General features: G+C 53.5%; 1 protein-coding gene across 1 annotated transcript in view; it reads left to right on the top strand.

The window, feature by feature from the left end:
* Positions 1 to 9,680, top strand: part of MAP2K2 (mitogen-activated protein kinase kinase 2) — a 13,220-nt gene extending 3,540 nt beyond the window's left edge. The window contains exons 2-11 of the mRNA XM_009880896.1: positions 578 to 788; positions 2,227 to 2,373; positions 3,011 to 3,088; positions 3,537 to 3,588; positions 3,682 to 3,806; positions 5,204 to 5,417; positions 6,307 to 6,371; positions 7,236 to 7,297; positions 7,989 to 8,034; positions 9,478 to 9,680. Coding sequence (XP_009879198.1) covers positions 578 to 788; positions 2,227 to 2,373; positions 3,011 to 3,088; positions 3,537 to 3,588; positions 3,682 to 3,806; positions 5,204 to 5,417; positions 6,307 to 6,371; positions 7,236 to 7,297; positions 7,989 to 8,034; positions 9,478 to 9,588 — 1,111 coding nt within the window. The 3' untranslated portion in view covers positions 9,589 to 9,680. The remainder of the gene's footprint in view (positions 1 to 577; positions 789 to 2,226; positions 2,374 to 3,010; positions 3,089 to 3,536; positions 3,589 to 3,681; positions 3,807 to 5,203; positions 5,418 to 6,306; positions 6,372 to 7,235; positions 7,298 to 7,988; positions 8,035 to 9,477) is intronic.
* The last annotated feature ends 700 nt before the right edge of the window (positions 9,681 to 10,380 follow it).

The following is a 10,380-nucleotide window of genomic DNA, read 5'->3' on the forward strand; positions in this document are numbered from 1 at the left end:
GAAGGAGTGGACAGGACCCTCCCAAACCATCACCCTAAGGTGGGGGTGGGGGGGCTAAGGGGGTGGGCAGCAAATGGGAGAGAGCAGCTGGAGCCTGAGCAGGCAATGGGAGCTGGGGGAGCACAGACACCCCTTTGTGCTCGGAGGGCTTGGGGGGCGGGGGGGAGCATAACAGAGCAGGGGGTTACTGGACACCCTGGAAAGCCCTTCTCGTGTTTCGCAACGAAATGCAAGCTTGGCTTCCCATGTCGGGAGCGGGAGAGGTTGCCGGTGCTGCTGTTCTCTCCAGCCTGAGCTGTGCTGCCTCTTTAAGGGTTGAAGGATTTTCCCTACTCCTTGGCTTTCCCAAAACAGCTGACTGCACTCCTCCACCAGAGGAGGTGTGCATGTTGGGCAGATATTGCACCACGGGTCTCACTGTCCATGTGTCCCTGTCAGCACCGGAGCTGAGCCCTGCCTCTCTCCAGAACTTCACTTTAGTTATTTCCCTCTGCTTCCCTGTAAAAACCCACACTTTCTCTGGCGCTGCCCTCACAGTCTCCTGACCGTCCCTCCTGTCTCCTCCTCCCCTCTCCAGGGCAAACCTGGTGGACCTTCAGAAGAAGCTTGAGGAGCTGGAGCTGGACGAGCAGCAGAAGAAGCGCCTGGAAGCTTTCCTCACGCAGAAAGCCAAAGTTGGCGAGCTGAAGGACGATGACTTTGAGAGAATCTCTGAATTGGGGGCTGGCAATGGCGGTGTGGTCACCAAAGTGCAGCACAAACCCTCAGGGCTCATTATGGCACGGAAGGTAACGAGGGGAGCGGGAGAAGTGAGCTGCGGTGTCATGCTGGAGAGTGTCTGGCTCTCTCCCTGGCTCTGGGAGAGCCATCTTCGGTTGGGATCCTTCAGCAGTGACACACCTGCACCATACCTGCCTCGCTGGGGTCGGGACCAAGGTCCTGGCTGCCCCCAGCTAGGTTTTAGGTGGAGCCTCTCCCACTTCATCTCTGAGCTGCTCTGTCTGTCTCTGAGTCCTCCCCTGGGAGAGGCCGTGCTGTCTGTGACAGGTCCCTGTGCGCCTTGCGTGAAAACATAAGTTTATTGGGGTTTTTTTTCCCGTGAAGCTGGTTTTAATGAACTCGGCTAAACTGGATAGAAGCAGTAGGAAGCAGATCTCTCGAGGACCCTGGGTCGTGGCTAATGAGGACTGGAAAGGGCGGGTGGAGGATGGGTTTGGCGCACACACGTTCCTCACCCATCGCCACCCACTTAACAGATCCCCGAGGTAGTTCCGAGCAGCCGTGATGGTGGTTCCTCTCAGTCGTGGGTTTACGGGCGATGTCTCCTACTGTGGTGCCCTGTAGTAGAAAACGAGGAGATGCTTTGTCTGCCTATTAGAAAAGGCAGTGCTCGGCGAGAAGAGTGCAACTGCTCAGATGTGGGACAGCTTCCTTCAAAGTCTCTGGTCTCACCTGCTTTGGGGATGATTTAGTGGGTCTCGTGAGCAAATCTGCTTCTCTAGGTGGCTTCACTCACAGCTGAGCTCTCAGAGTCTTCCAGGGCGTTTGATGCGGGAGCACTGAGTGGTTTTGAGATTGTTGGGAGTTTCACGTTCAGAAACCGAAGCGAAGGCAAGCTGTGGCGTTGGGCAGCACAGCTGTCTGTCCTGCAGAGACCGGCCTTTGTAGGTCTGCAGGAAGGACAGATGTCCCTGGGGTTGGGTGTCCTAGAGCTTACAGTAACAGTGGCTTTTTTTTCTGACCTGCCATTGTATTTCCTAGCCTCTGGCTTCCCTACCCACAGCTGTGTTAACTGCCTACGTGGAGCCCAAGGAATAAAGCAACTACTTTTTCACGTGCATAATCTTCATGGGGTTTTGACTTTCTGTGGTTTCCTTGATATCAGAGCACCTCTTCTTGCAACACCTACAGAGCTTGTGAAAATGTTCCCGGCTGCTGAGTCAGATCTGCATCAAACTTCTGGCTTGTCTTTCCGCTCTGTGTCCTGTGCCATCTCCACGTGTTCCATGGCCGGCAGTTGCTTCAGTCGCTAACAGGCTGCACAGAGCTCTGCCTCTCCCTTTATCCCTAGTGTTAGTCTGCAAATGGTAAAAAGTCTATGCCGAAGCAGAGCTTCACTTGAAGATGGTTTTTTTTTTATTCTTTCCAACGCTCAGGACTTGCTCACCTGGTTCCTGTAAGTTTTTCCAGGTGTTGGACCTTCGATATTTTTTTCTTTCTTGGCAGCTGATTCATTTAGAAATCAAGCCGGCCATCAGGAATCAGATTATCCGAGAGCTGCAGGTGCTGCATGAGTGTAATTCCCCATATATCGTGGGTTTCTATGGAGCCTTCTACAGCGACGGAGAGATCTCCATCTGCATGGAGCACATGGTGAGTCCCTGTCCCTCCTCTGCAAACTGCTGCTCCCAGGACTGGTCTAAATCGCATCTCCCTGAGACTTGAAACTGCGGGTTAGGGTACTGGCAGCTGTGACGGCTCCTTGCTCTGGCTGCAGCGAGGCCACTGGTAGGAGCTGCACGCTCCCGCTTAGGCATCGAAATGACAGACAGATCGACTTTTTGGAAAGCGGAAGCAGAGGTTTGGGGGTTGGCCAAACGGAAATGTTGTAAACCTGCCTCTCTACAGAGCTTGCTGCGAAGCACAGTGTGCGTTTTCTGTTGTCTCTGGCAGAGAATAGTGTTGTCGCTCCTCCAGATCAAGCACTGACCGTATCATCTTTGCGTTTACCACTAAGGGAAAGGAAGCTAAGAACTAAAAGCAAGAAGCAGAGCTGATAGAAGATAGCATTAAAATAGTTTTCAGCAAGAAATTTCAGCCCTGATCACCAGATACCATTTTCTTTTTCCTGCTGTAAAAGGAGTGTGCTTGACGCTAAGTCGTTGCAGACAGCTAAGCTGGGATGCTGTATACTGCTTGCCCTCCCTGGGCACGCTTGCCTGTATGGCCAGCTGCTCTGTTTTCCTGCCGGAGATTGGCGTGTTGGTCACTTCAGTGTTCTTTATTTTAGGATGGCGGTTCTTTGGATCAAGTGTTGAAAGAAGCCAAAAGAATTCCCGAGGAGATCTTGGGGAAAGTCAGTATAGCGGTGAGTTATGGTGGTCTTTCAGGCTTCTGGAAAGGATTTGCTGGGCACGGTTTGGGAATAATGCTTGTGTTGCCTTAGGAGGTCTTCTTCGTTTCCCCATACACACTTTCCTATCCTGACCTAAGGTGAGAGGCAGTGGTGTGTGCAAGAGGGGAGGGGGAAGGCATATTCCCAACCACTCTCTGTAGCCCTGACCCCTTCTGTTGCACCAGTTGGTGTTGGCCTCTCCTGGAGAATGTTTGGGAGAAGCTTTCTCAGACAGTAAACCCAAGATCTGTGATTGATTTGGTGATAAATTGCAAACCCTGAGACACGTGGGCGCTACGGGGCGGCTTTCCTCCCCAAGCTGCAGTGTGGCAGCACCCGGAGTTTATGCAATGTGTCCTGCCAAAGGGAAAGCACTTCCCTCCCCAGCTCTGATCTCATCCTGTCTTTGATTTCCTTCTAGGTTCTGAGAGGCTTGGCGTATCTGAGAGAGAAGCACCAAATCATGCACAGAGGTGAGAGGAGGAACCTAAAAATAACTGCCTGCGGTACAGGAGCCCTGTATTTTACCTCGAGTCACGTTTATGCTCTTCTCTTGCTGTTGTCAGATGTGAAGCCTTCTAACATCCTGGTTAATTCTCGAGGAGAGATTAAGCTGTGTGATTTTGGGGTCAGCGGTCAACTCATTGACTCCATGGCAAACTCTTTTGTAGGAACTCGGTCCTACATGTCTGTAAGTTCTTTCAACTTTTCATCTGTGGTTTTTTTTTTACAATTTGGGTTCAACTACAGAATCAGCTGTAGTGTCCAATTCACTCATGGTTTTGCTCTGTGTTTCCATCCTCACCCGGACTGCCCCATTCCTGGTTCTTATCGGGGGTGAGCCCAATGCTTCGGGGCACTGTCCTGTGCTGAAGAAGCAGATGCCTCCTCATCCTCTTGAGGAGTGTGTGTCCTGTTGGCTCCAACCTGTGCCTGGCTGTCAGTAGTGCGTGTGGAAGTGCAGACTTGCACAGAAAGATATTTCAGATCGTACAAATACTTCCATATTTTATTTTGGCGAGTGTTTGTGGGCTCAAAAACATCTTCTCTTTCTGTCTGCAAAGCTCTGTCCAAGAAACTGAGCGCAGAGGGGACACAGATGCTGATATAGGCACCTCCTCTGCTGCTGTGCACTGCTCTGCCATGTGCACTCACTGGCAAAATGGGGGTAAAACCAGTTTAGCTCAGGTGGGGTTTGGTGGAGGCTGATGGGAAATTAAAGCCTAGTTGGAGTCAGCCAGCCAGAGGGAACTGCAGGAAGAGCTGATTCTGCCTCTCCTTTAAATGAGAGTCATAATCAACATTAGCTCAACTGCGGAGAATAGGGTGTCCATGACAATAAATGTCCCTCCTGGCTGGCTCCGAGTCCCCAGGTCCTGCTGGCTGGAAGGCAGAGGGGTAGGTGGGGGTCTTCTCCCCGCACCCTGTGTGCTCGAGGCTGGGAGCGAGCGGTGGGTTATTAGGGAAGCCATCGGACTACGCTTCTGTGCCTAGCTCTGAGCTGCTCTCGTATTTTGGGAATGGTTACTCAAGTACAGTTATAGTTAGACAGTGGCTATTTAAAAGTAGTGTCTCCTCTGCACTCAGCCATTGGGTCTGCACAGCTGACTCAAATGCAAGTCATCCATACTGGCAGCTTTGATTTAAATTATTATTTTTTTTTAATTTATTTCAATGGTAAGAGCCTAGAGTGGATTTTCTGTTCCTCAGATTCCTCTTGTGTATGAACAGAAATGAGCAGAAAAAAAAAATTGTTAATAAATCGAGTTCATTAGGTCTATTCACTGGGATCTGACAGTCTGATTCTGTGTACTCTGGACTCTGAAATAAAAGCAGCTGTAAATGCTGCTCAATTGTAGCTGTTAATTAGATGTGTACAAGTGCTTTATGTTTGCACATGACCTTTCTTTTGCATCCCCTTTGCACGTGACCCCTTTGGGACAGTCCTTTCCCTGGAGGGGTGGAGAGCTGAGCTGGAGAGGCTGTCAGGATATCGAGGCTCATCTATTTAATTGCAGTGTGTGATATTTATGACTTTGTGTATCGATATTCTGTGTCAATGTGTGTTTCTGTGGTCTTTCCTTCCAGCCTGAGCGATTGCAGGGCACCCACTACTCAGTCCAGTCGGACATCTGGAGCATGGGTCTGTCGTTAGTGGAGCTGTCTATCGGAAGGTACCCAATCCCCCCGCCAGACTCCAAGGAACTGGAAGCAATATTTGGCCGTCCTGTGGTGGACGGGGCAGAGGGAGAGTCTCACAGCATCTCGCCGCGGGCCAGGCCCCCAGGACGCCCCGTCAGTGGTAGGGGCTGTCGTATGCATTGGAAACAACACACAGACGTGGGGGAGAAGGGGACGGGTTTTGTTCAGTGTGGCTGGGTTAGCCAAAAGCCGTTTGGGATGAGGTTGTGGCGGGGAGGTGAGTGTTTTTAGGGAGGTGCGTCTCTGCAGAGCAGACGGAGCTGTGACAACGCTCCAGCAGAATCCGCTCTACTGTGGAGGTTTGTAATTCCCAACGAGCGCAGGCAGGAGTCTGGTCTGGCAGGGGAAGGCGAGGAGATTGCTTTCAGGATGGCAACCAGGGTCTGTGAAGGTTTTGAAGAGCTCGGTTTAGCTTTTAGATCCTGCTGTGTCCTACAAGAAGGCTCAAGCCGTGGAGCAAAGCTGGGGACGGTGCAGGCTGTTGGGACATGGACTCCTTGGAGGAGATGCTTTGAGGGACACTGTCACAGCCCTTGGTGCTCATCAGGCTCTGCCCACGCTGCCAAAGGATTCCTTTCAAGCTTGGGGCTTGAAGGTTTTTGGGAAAAGCTTTGCTGGGAGCTCTCATAGAAGTACCAAACCAGCACGAGTGTTTGAAGGGGGCTCCGCTTGAGCTATTTGCTTGGAAGCAGAAGGCTCTAGAAGCGCTGCCAGCCTGCCACAGCAGATGGTCTGGTACTCTCCAAATGCTCCAAGCTGGGAAGTAAATCTGGACTATAGGCACAGTGAAAGAAATCCAAAATTTCGGAGTGTGTTTTGGTTTTCTCTTTGTTGTTTTCTGGGTTTTTTAACCACGAGTCAGTTCCCAGGTGGGTTGCCTCTGCCTCTCAGCAAAAGTCCCACAGCACACGTGCTTCTCACACGAAATGAGGCCCTTTGCTGTCCCTGAATGCTATCTCACCACTGTTTTTGTCATCTTAACCATGCAGGCCATGGGATGGACAGCCGGCCTGCCATGGCCATCTTTGAACTGCTGGATTATATAGTTAATGAGGTGGGTATTTCTGTACTCTTGGCTCTGCCGGGGCTTCCCTGCGGTACCACAGCATTGTGTCTGCTCTACCGAGTCAGGGTGGGCTCCGAAACCTTTGCTTGAACAGGGGCTCTTCAATAGAGAGCCCCTCGGAGCTGTGCTGACATCCTTTCCTTCTCCCGTTCCCTCTCCCCGTCTCTTTGTACTGCAAAAGTATCTCTGGTTTTGGGATGAGGCTCCACGGGGGGAAGTTCATAATACCCTTGAAAGAGCACAGTGAGGGGAGCTCTTGGCTGTAGTGAACTGCTCCTTCTGCAACCGGCAATTTCAGACGTGCTCCTCCCTACATCAGCAAAGGATGAATGCTGAGGTCATGCACGTTTTCTGGGATGAAGCCCTTTGAATGAGGGTGACCAGTGCTAAAAATCCCAGGTTGAAATGTCCTACCAGACTTGCTAGGTAGAGTCCATCCCACCGGTAAGTGGAAAGAGCAGCTTCCCCTTTCAAGGTGACAGGAGTTGACCCCCAATTATCGTTTCTGGAATGGTTTTGTCCACCCTGGGTGTTGCCAGAGCTGGGATTTGCGAGGTTGGATCCAGAATTGTGACGCTGCAATTTCAGTCTCCCAGCTTTGGCGGTGCTTCAGCATGGGGTCCCCCTCAGCTGCGCATCGTGCCAGGGCAGCGGTTTGCTGCCGGCCCGGCCATGTGCTGCCGTGGTAAGAAATGGCAGAGAGCAGTTCCTTGGTTGTGACGGGCGACCTGGAAGAGGAGGTTAGCTGTAGAGCACAGATTTCTGCAGGCTGATTAGAGACTGTAAGTGACACTCTGCTTTTTGACCCGTTAACACATGATGATGCAGAAACCTTCCTCTTTTTCTCTGCAGCCACCTCCCAAGCTGCCGAACGGAGTTTTCACGCAAGATTTCCAGGAGTTTGTAAATAAATGGTAAGGATTTCATCTTACAGCTGAGGGTGGAGGTCTGTACGTGCTCCCTGACAGCTCTGCAGGCTGCTGCTCCGCCCAGAACGTTCAGCGTAAATGCGGTGTTCTCCGTGCTCCGTAGGTGATCTCTCCCTGGCTGCAGTGTGGTTCCGCAGTGTGCTGGGAACTCCTGCTCTTGGGAAGGGTTGGAATCAAAGCGGTTTATTTGTGGTGATGCTTTAGCAGTATCCCAGCACCTTCTAAATATGAGCCTGGCAGGGGGATGGGGAGGCAGATTGCTGGGGCTGTGAGTCACCCCACAGCCTTGCAGGCACCAGGCGTACGCCATCGACTTCCAGACCTTCTGATGCGGTGGTGGTGGGGACACCCGAAGATGCTGCCACAGCCCCCGTTAAGCCACAGAGGTGGATGTTCTAAAAATCACTAATCCCTGCCAAGCGTTAGGTCCTCTTCTCCGTTTGCAGGGCACAGTTCACCCACACGGTCTAGAAGAGACGGACCCTGAGCTCTCCCCAGGAGCTGGGCTGGTGGAGATGATGCTTTCTGAGCCGTTCCATCCCGCCGGGCTCCTGGGGAAAGCAGACAGGAGGCCGAGTGGCTTTCGGTGAAGCTGGAGACCTCTCCAGCCGAATAATCGGTTTCCCACAAGAAATGTCTCAGCGTTGGGTTTGCTCTCTTGTTCTTCTCATTTCAGCTTAATTAAAAATCCGGCAGAACGGGCAGATCTGAAGATGCTGATGGTAAGTGGGGAGAGCTGTGGTGGGTTTTTTTGTTTGTTTTTTTTTTTTTTTTTTACAGTGGGGTGGCACCAGGTCTGCCCCATCCCTCTGTGCCTCTTAGGCTCAAAAGTCTGGAAACTCCCCGGCTGAGCTTAAGATGGGCCAAAATAGAGCCCGGGAGAGGGAGTGACTCACTCACCTTTGATTCAAAGGCAGTGATGGTATCTATCCCGTGCGGAGCCCAGGATGGGAACCACCCCGCGGAGATGCCTGGGACCTTCTGAGCTGGGCAGATAAATGAATCTAGGGGCTGGACACGAGCCGGCACTGTGCGCTGGCAGCCCAGAAAGCCCCCCGCCCCCTGGGCTGCATCCCCAGCAGCGTGGCCAGCAGGGCGAGGGGGGATTGTGCCCCTCTGCTGCGCTCTGCTCTGGGGAGACCCCCCTGCAGTGCTGCCTCCAGCTCGGGGGGTCCCACCAGCAGAAGGAGACGGAGCTGTTGGAGCGGGGACCGAGGAGGCCCCGGAGATGCTGGGAGGGCTGGAGCCCCTCTGCTGGGAGGACAGGCTGGGAGAGTTGGGGGGGGTCAGCCTGGAGAAGAGAAGGCCAAAAAGGGGAGACCTCAGAGCCCCTTCCAGTGCCTAAAGGGGCTCTGGGAGAGCTGAGGAGGGACTCTGGGTCAGTGGTGGAGCTGTAGGACAAGGGGGAACCGTTTTATACTGAAAGAGGGGAGGTTTAGATGAGATATGAGGAAGAACTTCTTGCCTGTGCGGGTGGTGAGCCCCTGGGGCAGGTTGCCCCGAGAAGCTGTGGCTGCCCCATCCCTGGAGGTGTTCAAGGCCAGGTTGGACGGGGCTTGGAGCAACCTGGGCTGGGGGGAGGTGTCCCTGCCCAGGGCAGGGGGTGGCACTGGGTGAGCTTTAAGGTTCCCTTCCAACCTAAACCATTCTACGAGCCCAGTTTAACCATGTTGCCCTCAGCACCGTGCTGAGCCCCTGAGCTTCATCTGAGTGCTCCCACGTAGCCCTTGCAAAGGAGGTGGCCTCTGTCCTTGTGGCCCCATGCCCTTGTGTGAAGGTCGTCCTATCCTGCCTGTGCTTCTCTGTTCCCTTCTACCCCCCGGGGCGGCCGGCTTTGCCAGCCAGGGGCAAGCGTGGAGCCCAGGGAGCACAGAAGCGGCAGCACCTCATGCTGCTTGCCCGTACAGAGCAGCGTTTTGGGTCAGGCAGGGGCCGTGCAGGCTCTGATCGCCTTTAAATCTGCCTTCCTCCCATGTCTGCGTGTCGACTACAGGGATTAAAATCCCAGCTGCAGGGCTGCAAGGACCAAATAACTTCTCAAAAATCTGCTTGAGCAGCCTGAGCTGTGGCACCAGGATCTTCTCGCCTCTCCAAGGTCCAGCTGGATTTGGGGAGCTCGGGGAGCAGCCGGCGATGTTCCTAACCCTGTTTCCCTTGGCTTTCAGAGTCACACCTTCATCAAACGTTCGGAAGTGGAGGAGGTGGATTTCGCCGGCTGGCTGTGCAAAACGCTGCGGTTGAACCAGCCCAGCACGCCCACCCGCGCTGCCATGTGAGGGCCGAGCCACCTGCCCGGTGTCCGTACATCTATCTGCCTCCGTCACCGCGTTCCTCTCCGTCAGTAAATGACAGAACTGCCCTCCTTCCTTCTCCCCCGGCCCCTTCTCGCCTCGCGTCCCAGCGGCAAAGCACCGTCCCCTCGGAAGCGTCTTTATCAGCCGCCCCCCAGCCGAAGCGGGGTTGGGTTCTTTTGATGTGGGGGTGTTCCAGGCCTCTGCTCCAGCTCTGGAGCTCCTGACACTTGGGAAATGTGGTGCTGCTTATGTTAATTTTTCTCTCTTTTTTTTTTTTTTTTTTTTTTTGGAAATATGTTCACTTGGGTTAAAAAAACAAAAGGAAAATAATCATGTGTGTGCACGCCTGCATGTGTGTGTGAGATGGTGGCAGGGGATGGGGACAAGGGGCTGGTTTTCACGTGGAAAATGATGATGCTGAGGGATGGAGAAACCCTCTCCGGGGTGGCCCTGAACGGTGTCACCGTCCTGCTGGGGATGAGGTGGGCACCCACCGGTTCGGGCAGATCTGCGGGGTGATTTATGGCTGAGCTGGAGAAGAGCGTAGCGGTGAGCTCCCTCCCAGCCCCTCTGCGGGTCGGGGAGAGGAGAGATTTGTATTTTCTTTGTTTTGTTTTCAACCGGTTGGTTTAAAGCCCGTCCTTGTTGTGCAGTGGGTGTTTAGGGAAAGGTCCTGGTCTGCTGAGCGCAGGGCGATGGGGTGGGAGCTACGGGGTGGGTGTGTGAGCGGCTCCATGGGACCCGTGGCCCCGTGGACGGCAGCTTTAGGTGCCG

This window comes from Charadrius vociferus, unplaced genomic scaffold (genome assembly GCF_000708025.1).
Source record: "Charadrius vociferus isolate BGI_N301 unplaced genomic scaffold, ASM70802v2 scaffold2003, whole genome shotgun sequence".
Lineage (NCBI taxonomy): Eukaryota > Metazoa > Chordata > Aves > Charadriiformes > Charadriidae > Charadrius > Charadrius vociferus.